This window comes from Podarcis melisellensis, assembly GCF_964234715.1.
Source record: "Podarcis melisellensis genome assembly, chromosome: 6".
Taxonomy (NCBI): domain Eukaryota; kingdom Metazoa; phylum Chordata; class Lepidosauria; order Squamata; family Lacertidae; genus Podarcis; species Podarcis melisellensis.
This window is the reverse complement of record NC_138538.1, coordinates 46,801,799-46,819,229: the sequence shown is the minus strand read 5'-3', so window position 1 is coordinate 46,819,229 and position 17,431 is coordinate 46,801,799. Positions and strand designations below refer to the sequence as shown.

The window sequence follows — 17,431 nt, the reverse complement described above, 5'->3', positions numbered from 1 at the left end:
ATTATTGCGATCTGTTGACTGATGCATGAATCAGCTGCATTTCCTCTATGAAAATGTTTACACATTGTCAAGGTCAAGTGACGTCTTTAATGGGTCTTCTGTGCATGATAGCATAGTGGTGGTATAAAAGGAAGGAAGTGCCAAGTTCCGCCCCTGAGTGAAGGAGCATCATTCCCCCTCATTTTCAAATGCAAATTCAAATTTAATCTCCTTCACTTACTCTTGGATGTACAGGCATGCCCCGTGCTGTAATTTGTATGTTAACTCAGATCCACCACCAATGATTCAATGGTGCTCCCACACTGCACTTAACTGCTGCAGAAATTAAAGAAGCCCACTTCATTCAGTAGCCTCAGGCATACCTGTATGTGAGCTTATGCCCTCCTTCTCACACATCCCTCTCGCTACAGACACCAAGGCACCTACCTCCAAGAACTGTGCACTGACTTTAAACTCGGGTACTGGCACACCCTGTTCCTGCGCTGCCCGCTTGCGCTCCTCTATGCCAGAGAATAGGTGGGTAATGGCCCGTGGAATTATGCCATTCTCATCTTCGGAAATGTTCACGTCAAAGCCGGTTCCCATGGTGTACGTCTTACCTGCACCTGTCTAAAAGTAAATGGAAGAGATGTTTTATGAGAGCCCAGCTTCACTGGTGAAAAAATGTAAACACCAACAACTGGAAAATACTGGCCTGCAAGTGCTCCAACTGGAGAAAAGCCTTTACCAAAGGTGTCATGGGCTTTGAAGATGCTCAAATTCAGGACAAAAGGGGGAAACATGCTAAGAGGAAGGTACACTTGGCAAACCCTCACTATGATCAACTCCTGCCCAGAAAATTATGTCCCCACTGTAGAAGGATGTATGGATCCAGAACTGGCCTCCACACTCACTTACAGACTCACTATTAAAACCGTGTTTATGTAAGACAATCTTACTCGGCTACAAGTGATCGCCAAAGAAGAAGATTCCCTGGGACTCTCCACTACTCAACTCTGCTGCTCCTTAAACCCAGCACACAGAGGGAGGTACCTGAGCAAGGCACTCTTCTTACACCTAATTAGTTCATTTCAAATTCTCTTCTACCCTTTCCCAAGGGGGTGGTGAAAGCTAGTGTGGTGCAATGGCTAGGGCAATGGGCTGCGACGTGGGAAACCTAGCTCCAGATCCTCACATAGCTATGAAACACACTGGGTGGCCTTGAGCAAGCCAATGTTTCCCAGCCTCACCCACCTCATAGGGTTCTTGGGAAGCTGAAGTGCCACTCCTGAGGTGGTATCTCTTGGAAGAAGGGTGCAAACCAACAAAGGCTCAGCCAATGATTGTTGGGGGGGGGGGAGAGAAACAACAGTGGGATAAACACAACAACAATGCGATATGAAATGTATATGAAATATGATATGGAAGAAAAGGAAATGATCCAATAGAAAAAATGATATAAAAGAATATAATGACCAGGCTAAAATATACTATATGTTATAGTGTTGGACTAAGACCTGGGACACTGGGGTTCTGGTCCCCACTTGACCACGAAGCTAACTAGGTGACTTTAGGGCAGTCACTGTCTCTCTGCCTAACCTACCTCACAGGGTTGTTGTGAGGATACAATAGGTGGGGAGAACCATGCACAACACCTTGAGCTCCTTGGAGGAAAGGTGGGATATATATGCACACAAAATAAATTAAGAAGGACAAAGAAAGAAAGAAAAAGGCTTTGACAGCAGGACATTTCATTTTCAATCTTGCATGGCTAAAGTCCTGCCAGTTGAAATTGTGCAAATTAAATGCACACAAGGTGGAGAGTTTAAAAGCTCTTTCTGCATCAGGTTTCCCCAGCGCAGAGTTTTAAAGGTCTTTGGCTTGTTTGGAAGGGGAGTGGGGTAAAGCTTTCTCAGAAAGGTAGGGAAGCTCTGCAGGGGCAGTTCGAGAACACACATCTTTGCATGTATGTGCCATCTCTGGAACGTAACCCCCACACAATGTAGGACCGTACTGTACTTCTTCATATAGTGCATAGTTTAACTATGCAAATTGCTCCCAGAAGCGGTAGTAATGTCCGTCAACTTGGAAAATAAGGATATCAATGGCTACTAGACATGATGGCTATTTTTTATCTGCCTCTGCCTCTGAACGCCAGTCACTAGGAATCACAAGTTGGGCAGCACTGTTGCACTCAGGTCCTGCTTATGGTTTTCCCACAGGCATCTGGTTGGCCACTGTGGAAACTGAACCAAATGGGCCACTGACGTGATCCAGCAGACTCTTCTTACCTTCTCAAGGTTAGCATAATTCTGATGCAAATGGTAGCCTGAACCACTGCACTAATGAATTGGGTATGTCCACCAGCTACCAGCTAGCTTTTTGTCATCATCAGCATTGACTCCAGGTATTGCTTGGGCAAGATACCTTCAGTGTGGCAACCCCATGTCATCACTGCTCATTTGTTGACCATCTCCCATTGGGCTCAATCTGCTCAGCTTCCCAGAGGGATCAAGCAACACAAACACAGTATGCTTATCTATTTCCTCACTCATTACAAAGACAAAAACCTCTGAGGCTGACATCTTCAAGTGATCTCCACATTTTTTAAAAAAAAACAAAACACAATTTTGTGAAGCAGCCCTTTGTTTGGTTATCAATGTGTCTCTGAAAGGTGATAGAAGGCACTCACTGTATGTGAATGCACCAACCTTACAGAATTAAGGTCAATTTTAAAAATTGCAGTCAGAAGATCTATTTTGCTGCTATTAATATTCATGCCTCTGGAGAAAACCTCTGTTCCAGCTGTTCAGATGCAGCATATGTCACTCTTAATAAATATCTATGACCAAGACAGCCTTCAGCAGCTAAATACTGGAGAAACTTGCGGGGTTACTGGCAAAAAAAATCTTGGGAAAGCCCCAGTGTGGTTCTTCAAGTCATACCAATACATTGGGTTGTATTTAATTTAGCACTCTGGTTTCTCTTCAGATCATATAAATCTTTTGCCTTTTTCAATGTAGCACTAAAGAGATTTTCCCATCAGTGCAAGCATTTCTGCTTGTCCAATGGAACAGGCTCTTCTTCTCCTGCATGTTGTTCTAATGGATCTCCCCACCCCCCACCCCAGCAGCAGATTTGGGGAGAGAACAGAGTAACGTGCGGGAAAATCCCATTGTACCAGCTTCCACTAACCCACTGGCTTGTTCTGCTTCTCTAAGCAAGTGTCTGAAGTGGGTTTCACCTTTTCTGAAGGTTTAAGAAATTAGTTTATAATGCAAAGTATCAACCCTTCCCCCCAAAAAATTTCCCCACTACCACCTCCCCTCAAGCCACCACCATCTTTGAAGCAATTATTTCACAAACATAAAAACGTGGTTCCATCTTTGGGCAATTTGGCCTCAGGAAGCACCTGTAGGGTTTTGAAGAGGTTTAGATGTGCACCCACCAAATTCTAGAGTACAGTATGAAGGCACGTGATGCAGCAACTTTGCTGGTCTGTGCTTGGATAGCAGGCTACCTGGGAACCCCACCTTGAGTTTGATGTTGAAAGGAGGAAAAGATCTAAGTGCACAGAGGCTTAGTAACCACCATACAGTAAAAGCACATGGTTCCCTTCAAAGAATCATGGGAACTATAGTTTACCCCCAGGGAGCTACCACTCCCAGTACCCTTAACAAACTTCAGCTCCCAGAATTCTTTGGGTGGAAGCTTGTTTGGTGTATAGCCATAATCTGACCCCCAGAATAAATTCAGCTTTTCCCTTAACTGTCAGCAATGCAGACAACAGTCATGACTGGACTAATACATGTGTGATCCATTCATGCCAAGCACTGCACATGGAAATACAACCTCGCTTTCCCCCAGGTATCTGCTGTGTCCTCTTCCCATAGCCCCATTGTCACCACTGTCTCCAGCACTCCACAGATGTACTCCAATAAAATAGTCGTTTTCAAAAAAAGAAGAGCAGGAAAGTAGCTTCGGGAGCCTGTCAAAGTTCTGTTTCCTAGTAACAACCACCAAAAAAGTCAACCAATCACTAATAGTGGTTGTTTCCTATTTTTTCCCTCTTTCAGACAAAGACTGTTCCATGCTAAATTAAGATGATAAACCTGAAAAGGCAACAAATACTCTGAACAGCTCCTGGCAGAGGCTATGAAGACGGTAAAGCAGCCACCTACCTGGCCATATGCCAACACAGTCGCATTGTACCCCTCGAAGCAGCCCTCGATGAGTTTGCTCACACAGGTTGTATAGATTTGTTCCTGCCATGTATCCAGGTCGAAGACAAAGTCGTAGGTAAAGGCTTTGTCCTTTCCCAGGAGCACCTGCGGTTCGCCAGGTGTCACTGATGTGCAGATGTGGCATCCTTCTATCTTCTCCTTTGGCATCTGAGGACGGATCCTGGAGAGAAAATGGAGGGGGAGGAGTGAGGACAAGTTCCCTTTATTTCGCAAGCCAGGGATGGGGAACACTTATCAGCCATAAGTCTGATAAACCCTGGTTGTTGACACCTGAGATGTATATACTTAGGACCCATCTGCTTTCTTTGATTGGAGGTTGTTTTAAACACTGTGCTTTAATTATTGTCACCCACCTGTCAAGGTGACACTGACAGGTAAATAACAATGATAATGATAATAATAACAACTCCTTCATGGGCAACCTTCCTGAGGCTGCATATCAGTGGTATGAGTGACAAAACTGGGTGTGGTCAGACACACAACTCTCTCCGTCCAGGCAACAAGAGGTATGTGCATCAACCAATTCTGCAGCTACACTAAAGAATTCATTAGGGAGGGAGATGTCACATCCAGTAGCTATTCCAGGGCACAAACACCACAGAGGATTTGGAGTATTAGCCAAGACACCAAGTTTAATATTGGTTGAATCCAAGTAAACAGATTCTCATAGTGCATCCCTGGTATACAAATTCTGAAATATATGCATATTTGTAGTTTAATCTGCATGCTGCCTTTCCATAGTTAAAACCATGCTCAAGGTGGCTAACAACGTGAAATGATTTACATGATTACAAACAAAAGTAGTCATAAACAATAAGGAAAACATATCAAAAAGTACACAACCATAATTGAACAATTTCAGATAAATCACTATAAGATCTAAAAATAGAGAATGTATTGACTAATTTCTGTGCAAAACAAAACAAACCTCAAATCAGTTAACAAAGTGCCATATATAAGCGTGGCACTATGTTAGTAATGTGGACTAGCCAATTTGCTAATTTTTTTAAAAAACCAAAACAGAGTCCTGTAGAACCTGAAAGACTTATCAGCTTTCAGAGGCTACTAGAGACATGAAACGTTAATCTCAGTTGACATGTTATATATAGCTGCACACAAGTGTATACACAGAAGAGGTGCATGCAGAAAGGAGGAATTTTTAACAGAAGGGTTAAAGGCCTTGAAATGCAGGAGGTGCATCTGTTACACTTCTATGCAAAGATCAAAATGTAGACGAGATAGATACAGTGATTCATGTGTTATCTCAGGGAAGGGGAAATCAGTATTTTCTATCATGGACGCCAGGAAAGGGGGTGTGGGAAAGAGGGGAGAATTTAACCATCCCATCCTGTCCATGGCACTCGTGAGAGCAAAAGGAAACGAGACAACAAAAACTGCCTTGCATTCTGATGCCCAAAAGGGAACAAAGCAGCTCCTTCCTACATCTGCTACTTGTACAGATCCTGCTCAGCTTTGACCATGCGGTGTTCGTGCTCAGAACCAAGGGCTCTGGACTTTTGTTTCCTGGAACTTCAAAAGCTAGCACCAAACAGAAGCCACTTACAAAATTCAAGGGAGTTTCACAATCCATTTGTGATATGGAATAGGGTGGGGTGCCAGATCGGGGTGAGGCCTACTGTGCCAAGATAAAATAATGTCAGAAAGTCCTGCTGGGGATCCAAAAGACCTTTGACAAAATGAATCTAATTCAACAGGTTGTGGTCTTTCAAGCTGTTCACTAGGAAGGCTGCAGCTGCTAGGAAATCATCTCCATGATGGGCTGTTAATCATAAAATCAATAATGCCTTAGAGTCAAAGGGCAGCAGGTTGGTGAAGGCCGGCTTAGGCTCTGAGGGTGGGGAACATATCCAGTAGGATCAGGCTGTCTCAAAAGGCTGTTTAATGCCCCCCCTCTACCTTAACCCACCCCGCCATCCCAGAGCGTTCACCACCCTACACCACCTGCACCTAGAAGAACTGGCAGCTTTGCATTAGAGAGATGGAAGCAGCTAAGCTATTACTCCATGTAACCCAGGCTTAACGAGTCACAAGGTGACTGGTAATAGCACTAACATGACCTGGCAGGTGTCACCCTTCTGAGCTGTTATGTCATAGCTTGGTGAACACAAGAGCGCCACAGGCACAAAAGGCTTTATTCATCCAATACAAGGACCTCACAAATCCGCATTAGAAAAGACCCATTGACGGCTCATTCCACTCCAAGCCCTTTGGCCAAGCTGCTGTCCCTTTTTCCTAGCAGGAGGGGGAAATAAACTGGTATTTCACCAACTGGCTAGCTTAACCCTGCTGCATGTGGGCTGGAAGTATTAGACAAAAACGAGGGTCACGCCAGGACTTGCTTTAACACCCTTGCTGTGGAGCCATCTGCCATTACCTCTTCATTAAGAAATGGTGAGGAGATGTGGTGGGATTTAAGGGTCTTCTAAGCATTGCCCACAAGAGGGTGTTGGGGCCTCAGCCTCAACCCAGTCTCAGTCATGTACATGCAGACAGCTCTCTCAGCTTCAGGGTCTGACACAAAACCCCAAACGGTGTCTTCCAAATACTTCAAAATCCACTTCTTAGCAGCCAATAGGAATTAGAAAAGGCCAGAATTAGAGAAGTATCTCATTGTCATAGGAAGGTGACTGACTGTGACTGACAGTGGCCCTCAAGGATTTTGGGCAGGAGCCTTTCCCAGCCCTAGTTGGAGACGCCAGGGATTGAACCTGGGACCCTCTGCATGCTAAGCAGGTGCTCTACCACTGAGCTACAACACTTCCATGAAGATCAAGTGAGGAAAGCTTTGCACTAAGCTTGTTGCCTGGCCCACAGCAACTGAAGTTATCCAAGCCCAACTTCAAAAAGCAACCTCACATTGGCAAAGGTAGGCACCTGACTGACAAATAAGCAGCTGCTTGGAGTGAGGGGGCAAATGATAATGGATAGCGTCCCATCACTGGAAGTGTGTGCTACTCCATGGGGTGGAGCACCACCAATTTAGTGTCACTCTAAACTTTTGAGTCCTGCAATTATCAGCTCACCCTTCATGCAGTCTTGTAACTGTGTACAAAGAAAATAAACACATAGTATATGGTTGTTAGGCAGAAGCACTGTCTGCTTCACCAGAGAAGAATTCTTGGCAATGTCATATTCCTGACCTATAAAACTAGAATGCATGAAACCAAAACCCAGATGAGCCGCACTGGCAGCAATTGCTTTTTTGACCTTTTAGCACCCAAATCATCAAGCGATGTATCATCTATCATCTCTTGAAATTGCTGATGCTAACAAGCCACTTCCTCTGTTCCGAATAGTTTTTTTTTATTTCTAAAGAAGCTTGATTTCCATTATTATTATTATATAATGGCAAATTTTCATTTTGGTATTTCCACCAACAGAGACACTCTTTGAAAACTGGGTGAGAGGCATGGAAACTTTCTTCAGTGAGATGCTATTTGTGCAAACCTGTGTTCAGCCTCCTCTCCTCAGAGCCAGGTAAGTTGCCAAGAACACCAGATCTGATGCTTTGTGGAAGAGGCATACATTGCCATCTGGGGCTCTAGCCAAGCCCATGAGTGTGGTGACATCGGGTATGTCTGACACTGACAGTCACAAGACTGCAACCTCTAGCAAGAGGTTTACCATGTTCCAGCAAGCCCACGTCCACTTTGCAAAGGATGTTCAGAAACGGTGGGGCTGCTCCCTTGGGTAGGCTACATATGAGCCTTTCTGTGCCTCCAGGATGGAAAAGCAGCAGCCCCCATGACATGATTGCCATGACAACCGAGTCTCAGCAGCAGGAGGAGGGAATGAGACAACCCAAAAAGGGAACACACACTGACACACTATACAAAACACCACTCGGGCAGTTTCTCCAGTGGCCCCGACACACACACAATGGCCTGGCTGTTTAGCTCCATCAGCAAAAGCCAACATTTATAGAGAGGGGAACCAATTGGGCTGGCATCCAAAGCACAAATGGGCTCTAGTCTTAAGAGTGAAAGCCACAGCCCTGAGGCCAAGAAGGAGCTTTCCCCCTTCCCCACCTCCTTGGCAGCCTAGCTACATAGAAATGTCTGATCCAGGAAGATTCCCCACAGAGAGGATTCTGTCCTCTTATTTCCCCGTCAGCCCACACTCTGTCCTAATCTTGTTTTTGACAGCAGAATGCATCCTAAAACTATCCTTGCTAAAAACAGAGATCAGATTCTTTCTCACATGCGGCTAGTACAGCGCTGTGCCTAGCAACTGCCCACCAGTAATGAACAGCCTGAGTTGTGAGTGAGTTTATTAAGAGCTTCGGCTCACTGTTTCATGATCTACCATGGAGGACGTCTCCCTTCCTTTGCTTTCCAGTCAGATCAGAGGGTTTTCTTGCATTAGTCAGAACAGATAGGATAACTTGGGGACTCTTGTTATCAACATAAGCTGCTCATTTCCCTGTTTCATTCTGCAGCTGATGAGAACTAGAAACTTAGGAAGCAGAGAAGCACAGTCTAGAACAATTTCAAAGTTAAGTACCTAATTGACATGGATAGAAAGCCCAAGTAATTGGAGAAAAGCCTGAGCCTATCAGACTCAATCAGCAAATGCTTTTTCTTGCTACTCAGCTTGAGAGAGACCATTAGCTCTTCTGTAAGAGCATTAGCGCTATCCTGAAAGTGCCTGTAGGAAGCCATTTCTGACTTCATCAAAGAAATGGGTAGTGGAAGTACGGAGAGAGAGCCCGGACTTTCAAGCACTTTTGCTAAGAGCATACGTAATGAAGGCAGAGTCTAGAAATAAGCACAGGTTGCATCATGCCAGAGCAATGAATATGGCCCAGTAGACCATGTGCTTTTATTTCCCCTCTCCATCACACCTTCCCCTCCTCTCATCACAAAGCACACAGAGAGAGCGAAACAGAGGGAAACCAATCCAAACTATGGAGGATAATGACACAGGGAGTTGTGCTGACCATGCTTCTCTTGATATATCTGCAATACAAAATCTAGCTAATGCTCAACTTTATGGGAACGAAAATTAGACCTTTCAGTGGCAGACATAGCTATGTACAGGGAATGCCAAAGCATACTTTTGGGGATTTTTCAGTGTGTTTGTGAATTTCCATCTACAGTAGCCTGGAGACTCTAATTCCTTATTTGGTAAGAGTCAGCCTTATCTTTTATCACTTTTCAGGGAACCAAGCGCTTTTCAACAAGGCATTATGCTGATATAGCAGTCAGCAAGCAAGGAAGGCTTTGTTAATAAACCATACTAACTTTCAGGACTGCAATTTAAACATAAATTAGAAACCTCTCTCCTCCCATGAGTAGGTACCTGGTAGGGTACTCTATATGCTCCTAGCATGTCTCCATGCAAGTAGGAGGAGGAGTTTTGATACGCTCCAGCAGCTATTACTCTGTGAAGAAAACAATCCCACATTTCCAGCTGTATCAAATAACTAGGATTGAAAGAGACAATTTCCTACATCAAGCCACCAGGCTTAAGCAGACAATTAAGAAACATGTTTCCCATAAAAGTCAGGTGGCGATCTGTTTTAATTTTTGTGTGGTTTTTATTGCATTGTAATACATGCAGACGATACATGTAGACTGCTTTGATGTTATGAAATTGCAGTGTACAATTTTTTATTATTATAAATGGATAAATATTTTGGACTTCGCCCAAATGAGGGAAGCCTTTCCATTAGCAGCAAGAATAAAAGACATTCTCCTCATTAAAACCGGCTGTAGAAAATCGGCATCATTTTGCCATTACCGGCCTGCAGACCTCTACAACCACTACTCCAGAAGGCAGGCCCCTGGACGGAGTAGGCAGAGTAAGGCAAGATTTTATGAAGGGATTCAAATTTCAAACAGAAACAAATGCACACAGCTTGGGGGAGGCGGTGGAGCGGGATACAAAAGAAGGAAATTAGTGTTTTGTTTTGAATTACCCCTGCCAGTTTTACACTAGGGGGCTTGTTGGAGGCCTCTGCTTATGGGCATCCTTGAAGGCCAAATAATACTAACCCTGATCGATCCTATACAGTGGTACCCTGGTTTACAAACTTAATCCGTTCTGGAAGTCCCTTCTTAAACCAAAGAGTTCTTAAACCAAGGCGTGTTTTCCTATAGCAGCTTGGGACTCACTTTACAAATGGAACACACTCAACAGGAAGCAAAACATGTTCTGCTTCCAAGGCAAAGTTCACAAACCAAAACACCTACTTCCGGGTTTGCAGCATTCTTAATCCAAGTTGTTCACTAAACTGCTCTTAAACCAAGGTACCACTGTACTGGCACTGCCTTATGGAACAGAAGGCCTCAGAAGATCTCTCTTTCAGGATATTTTCACAACCTTAGGGAAAGGCAGTGATTCCTATGTATTTAGCAGTCTACTTTCCACAGGGCATTATACTCACAAATGCTTCCAATTAACACAGACTATAAAAGGCGGAGAAATTCTGCAGCAGGCACTCAGGGCAGCTTCTGCAATCTATAAAGCAGCTCTCAATCAGTGGTACAGTTAGGTAATTTGGGACTTTGGACTTAAAAGTCTTATGGGGTGTGGGGGGGTTCCCCTCTTTAGATGGATTTGTGAATTACTTCACCTACTTCAGACTGTGGTAAGCCAGTCGTGCTGTATTTGGAACAGGGCCCTGGACTTTTCTGCACTGCCATTGCCAGGGCTCCCACTCCCAACTTCAAATATAGTGTTTGAGTTACCATTATCAAATGTACCAGTTGCATGCAGAACCACATTTGTATCATTTGTACGAACTGGAACAGAATTCCTCCAAAGGGGAATGCCACTCCCAGTGTCACACTTCATGTCAAATGTAAGGACAAATTATGATATAAGGGACAGCTGGAGTCAGAACAGCTAATATTATTGAACCACTGTACATTTCCAAATCTTTGCCTGGATTAGTCAAGGCTATGAAGTACTCTCCTAAGGATACTAAAATACAGGTTATACAGCAAGACAACAGATTCACTGCAACTCATAAGAGAACCATACACTTCAAGAACCAGCCAAGTCCTTTAAACAAATGCTCCATCTTCCCTGGGCATAATTCAACATGTAAGAAGATCAAGGAAGAGGCTATTTAAGCCACAATGTCCATGACCAGGGGACTATTACCATGAAATATAGATTAGACAAGGCACAAATGATGAGGCTTCAGGGTCCTATTTATCATAGGAAGAGCTATTATCATCCCAAATGTAGGCTGGGAAACAGGAATGGCAGATACTAGCATAATCTGGGATGGTTGCATAAGAGGCATAGCCTGTCTTGCTTCTAGACTTCTGAATTTTGCTCTTCCACTGGATAGGGCTACATTAAGGGTTTTCCACACATCAGTATTGGGCTATATTTACTTTATTAGGCAACAGGACCTGAAGCATCTATGCCAGGAACCCTCAAACTCAGCCCTCCAGCTGTTTTGGGACTACAAATCCCATCATCCCTAGCTAACAGGACCAGTGGTCAGGGATGATGGGAGTTGTAGTCCCAAAACAGCTGGAGGGCCGAGTTTGGGGGTGCCTGATCTATGCTAACAATGTTTAGAAACGACTGGACAACTCAAGAGTGTCGTTACAAGGGACATTCTCTTATAAGAGAGCAAAATTTTCTTGCATGGCTATAGATAACCTAGTTAAACCCATATTCTTAAAACTGCCAATGTGTCTCTCTGACTTCAGTTTTCTTCCTCCCACCCAACCTGATCCTCTTAATCCATTCTGCCTTGCACCATGAAGATAACACTTCTAGAAAAGTCTGTTTCCAATCTTGTTTATATTATGATCTTTGGAGTGGACATGCCCATTTCTCTTATTCTTCACAATGAGTTTTGATCAGCTTCCATTTTTAATTGAAACAGCTGCTGAATCATGTCACCCAAGCGATACAAATTGAGCAAAATGGCAAAAACTAGCACCGTTTGCAAATGATTTTGCTTCTTGCAGCCATAAAGAAGGGAAGGAGCTATACACAGCACTGAAGCACTTTTTTCTGACCACTGAAAGTTCTGCATAGCCCCCATGTAGGTTCTTAGGCATTCACAGTGTACTGCCAAACAGTTTCAAGCCTTGAGAAAAAGGTATTTGCATTTTTTGAGCCGAGATCCTCAGGATGTTGAATTCTGTGCTCAATACAAATTTCAGAACTGACCTAGCTCTATGTCATTTCATTTTGATGTACCTAAACACACAATGTTTGCAATGGAAACATATATGTAGCAAAAACTTCAGAAACTTAACTATATGTTGGTGTTAAAATGCTTTCCCATATATTTATATTTAAAACATTGAAATGTAGAGAAAATATGTTTCTAAAACTGCTTCCATGAAAATAGCTAGCAAATGATAAATGAATAAGTATTTTGGTGCTGATTTAAAAATTGAATTTAATGGATTTCTCAGGATTTATTTGTTTTTAAAGGGCCACTTAGGGGAACTGGACTTTCTCCCTCTCCTCCTACGGGGCTATCTCACGGTCAACAGTATGGACGAAACACAGCAAGATACAGACACAAAAAAGTGTCGTATTTCCAATAGCATAGAAATCGATTGCCATTCCACTTGTAGCTCGCAGCAGAAGAGCAATGCTTAGTAGCTCTAGGAACTCCCAGTCTGGAAGCAACCCTGGGTTACAACATGCTTAACCTCTACACACATCTGCGATTGCAAGGGGAAGACTGTTCCCATTTAACAGCAACAGAAATTACACAACATCCACAGCACCACTGCCTCCTCGCTTATACCTCCCAGGAGAGGGCATCTGGGTTAGATTTGCATGTAAAACTCCTCTTTGCACACACCAAGTCCCAGGCCTGTCCTTAGTTTCATGTAACAACGCAGAATATTTTGACAGCATCTGGTACAGGATACTCCCTCAGAGCCCAGGAGGTCAGATCAACCATGAAGAAAGAGCTAGGGAATAAATAGCCAAGCTTTCCTGCTCTCTACAACCCCAAAACCTGCTGGGGAGGAAAGCTACTTCTCTTCCACAGACAACTACAAAGAAGTGTGTTAAAAATATCCTGCCCCTCCCCTTAATAGTTTTGCCCCTATACTTCTCAGTACAAAGGCCCTGTTCATGGAAGGATTTATGTACTCAGTAAAATACCGCTTAGATTCTGAGTAGTGAACAGTATTCTTTAGCCTTAAGAATGTTCAAAGTATTTTACACACACACAAACAGAGAGAGAGAGAGAGAGAGAGAGAGAGAGAGAGAGAGAGAAACAGACAACATCTCAGTCATTTTAGTACATATGTTAAACAACATGTATTACATGAATTCTCTAGGCTGAAGTTGATAATATATCTTCAGAGTGCAGTGCCACAGCTACAAGCAAGAGCAGTTAAGACTGATATCAGCATCTTTACTCAAACCAACATTACTGAAAAACTACCACCTACTGCAAATATGGATAACAGTAAGCAAACCATTCATTTACCCCTAACAACTCATTTTTTTTAAATATGAAGCTATGGAGGAATAAAGGGATGAACCTTAAATTTCATTCTATTCCTTAAATCAGGAGCAACCTTTTAGACCTTAGGGCCACATTAACACTCTGTCAGCTCTCTGTGGGCAACAGTAAATATGCTTGATGTCTAAGATATTTGTCAGTTAAAACAAGATGTTTTGACAAATGTTTCAACGGCTCATAGGATAGCAACGTTTTCCCATTCCCTTTACGTATTCAAATATTGCTGCAACAGAGTGAAGAAGGGAATGGATTTTAATCTGGCATTTGCACTTTTTCACTCTGCAAAACACCTTAGGCATTTCCTCTATTCTTTTGACTGGCACTCATAGACGATCAGAAGATGTATTGTGGACCACGCACAGTTTAAGAACTGCTACCACAGAAAACAACAAATGTCCTGTATTTCAGATTTTGCAGCTCCTAAAGGCCTAAACTACATATATGCAGGAAATCAGAAACTGGATCCCACAATGTGTGTGCCTGCTTTTATTGAAATGCAGCTGGGAGAAATTGCCCTTTTTTTCTGAGCCACAACTGGGATGTGGTGGGGAAAACAGGATTTTGATTAGGAAGTTAAGTATCACTTACTAGTGATCATAAAAACAAAAACAAAACCTTAATAACCCTCACCCCCAGGTAAGTAACAATGTTTTAAAAAAGAAAATGAATAGGAAGTTCTAATTATTATTGCCTCATGATGTGCTGTTTGGTCTTACACACCTCTTATTTTTGAAATCTTGTTTTGACAGCTCTATCTGCCTCACCTGACTATTCACAAATTGGTATATGAAAGTAGGACTTGCTGGCCCTGCAACATCTACTGCACGTACTAAACAATATATCACCCTCCCCAGACACTGAGATCTCAACCAGAGGCCCTCTTGTGTTCACACACCCACACATCCACACACCCTAGGTCTGTGAGGTGGTACCCAGAGACAAGGCCTTTTGCGTGGCGGCTTTTTGAGGCTTTTGGGGACCCCCAAAAGATTTATGCAGTTCAAGTAGTCTTCCCTCAAGTAATTTTTGTCCCATTTGCTGGACTGGATTATGTTGTGGAGGATTTGAATAAGTGTTATTGTTTTGAAGTATACTGGTAACACTTATTTTAGTGTTGTTTTATGGTTGCAAAGCACTTTGGAGGGTCTTTGTCCAGAAAAGCAACACATAAATGTTTTAAAATAAATAATACCAAAAGAAATAAATAATACCAAAATAACTAAACTGGGACAAATTGTGCACCACCATGCTGCTAAAAGCTTTTATGTCTGGGACAAATGCCCTGGTGTGTCACCACAATGCCAGGGTGAAAGGGCATTCTGTGTAGAGCATGGGTGCCCAAACTTTTTTCAAAGAGGGCCAGATTTGATGAAGTGAACATCCGTGAGGGCTGACCAAAGTTGTTGTCCTTTTTTAAGGATTTTACCCCAGGACATAGACTGCCATGGGGGTCGGATTAAATTGACCAGTGGGCCCCCCAAAATAGACTTTGGACATGCCTGGTGTAGAGGAATTTACTAATCATAAGTGCTTGTGCTTAAGTATGCTTTTAAAAGGTCCACTTTGTTTTTAATGGAGCCCACCTTCTTCATGGAAAAGCACAAGAACTCTGTGGTGCAATCCTGTTCATGTATAGGCAGAAGTAAGCCCCACTAAGTTCAGGAGGACTATGTCTCAAATAAGTGTGTGTAGGACTGCAGTCTAGAAGTCTGACATAACTTCCACTGTGCAGAAAACTTGACAAGAGGAATCACCCAGAGACGAGAATGGTAACTGTCATCAATCCATTCCCTTTATTTGTATCACATGTTCAGAGCCCTCAAGGCGAGATTTAGCACAAAGAAAAGCAGAACTGTCTGAAGCTCAGCCCAGGCAGGAACTAACCTCATAACTCTCTCCACTGGAACTCACACTCTTCAAAAATGACAGTCCCATTTGCATAGGGGCCAGAAAAATTAGACAAAGCGGATGGGGAGGTAGCTTTATGAATGTGATGCTAGTCAACAGCATTCTGGTTCCTACAGAAAGAAGCTTGCCAGATGGGGAAAGAGATTAGAGCCCTGCTTGAAGCATGATGCTTGAAGAGGGAATGGACACACGAATGGGAGTGAGGAGCAGTGCCAGCTTCCCCCCACACCAAACACATCCTTGCAGGGGGCAGCCGCACTCTCTCCACCACTGACCTTCTTGCATTGAACTGGAATGTCTGAAGTGGGGTGCTAAGCACATTTTCCATGACAAGAAGCTTCCTCACAACCAGGGTCCCAGTAACATCACAGGGCTCCTAATCATTGGGAGGCTTGAGACCTTCCCAGGCAAGGCAAGAAGGACAAGGGTGGACAGGAATGTTGGGGTGTGGATGGCATGGGCATCTCCCTGGTTGTGTTGCCATGCCCTGCTCAGGTATAAAGCCTGAAACAAGGCTTCAGTTCTCCAGGACAGAAGCTGGAGAGGCAAGAAGGAAAAGTGAGGGAGACCCGATCAAAATGCCCATATTCTGCACTGCTACAAATAGGTAATGCAGCCTGAGCCATGCAGCAATAGGCCATGCAGAAATAGAGGAATGGCAGGAATATACAGTATACCCAACCCAGGGGGAATCAAAGTCAGACACTGAAAGGGGGGAGCAGGCTTATTTCTCTCTCACACACACAAAAGATAAAGAAAAATGCTTGTTCATTTTGCCTCATATTTCAGGTTCTACAAATGCTAGAAACTGACATTAGAAAAGAAAACTGCAGAGCTAAAGTTTTAGCCATTCAGAGGGGCCATTCAGGGGGGCAACTTCTTCCCTTTGCCCTCCTTGTGGAACCCAATGACACTCCCCCCATCTATTTGTGTTGCAAATGAGGCAGAATTATTGTTTCACAAAGCATTTGGAGGAGCTTGATTTTAGTGAATGCTGAATTTTAATGGTTTTAATTTCTGTGATTCTTATTACTATTTGTTTTGCATTTTTTGGCTCCAAAAACACCCTGCTGAGTGTATAACAACTTAGAAAGAAATGAAAAGCTAGAGATGTGTATCATTGTTTCAGAATGAATGAAACATTGAACCAAACTGTTTATTTATGAACCAATGTACTTCTAGGTTGATTACAAAGTAAAAAAGCATCAAACAACAATACTTGCATTAGAGCATCAGATAAACAGTTGAGAGTTTAATCTCATTTGTTATGAAATTAAAGCACAGACTGATGAACAGGTACATTTCTCATTGTTCCCATTCATTTTTCTAGTGGCAGCAGACCTGATCTCTGCAGCCATTCCTGCAGCCCAGAACACGGTGCCCCAATTCCCTCTCTTGTTACATACTTTCTCACAGATCCATATTCCTACCTATTCCTAATGGCAATCCAATGGCCAATCCCACCTGCCATTCAAGAACAGCAGCATCAGCTCTGCTGGTTACTGCATGAAAGTTCCAGAGCAGAGCACACAAGCCGACTGTCCTTTGCTGCTCCTACTGTGTCTTTCTTGCATGGACGGATTCAGTGATGCCAAATGAAATCTTGTTGACATGACATCAGACCTTCCAAAACGCTAGGAAGAAAGGCCCTGTTTGTGCCGAGAATTAGCCAATAGCAGCATTTGCATCCCTTGACACGGGGTAAGTACTGTATTAGACAGCACCATCCCTTTGGCAATGCTTACTCCAACTGACAGCTTTGTAGCCAAGGCAATAATATGCCTCCCAAGCCAGAGAAATAATGTCTCATCCA

General features: G+C 43.3%; 1 protein-coding gene across 5 annotated transcripts in view; it reads right to left on the bottom strand.

Annotated features, from left to right (window-relative positions):
• The window catches only part of KIF21B (kinesin family member 21B), a 66,882-nt gene that overhangs the window by 38,211 nt on the left and 11,240 nt on the right, over positions 1 to 17,431 (bottom strand). For all 5 annotated transcript variants that reach the window (XR_014169409.1, XR_014169410.1, XR_014169411.1 and 2 more), the window contains exons 2-3: positions 4,161 to 4,383; positions 427 to 609 (exon numbers count right to left, since the gene is read on the bottom strand). Coding sequence is in view for 2 of the 5 variants with exons in the window: in XM_081915372.1 (XP_081771498.1) it covers positions 427 to 609; positions 4,161 to 4,383 (406 nt within the window). In the remaining 3 variants the exon portion in view is untranslated. The remainder of the gene's footprint in view (positions 1 to 426; positions 610 to 4,160; positions 4,384 to 17,431) is intronic.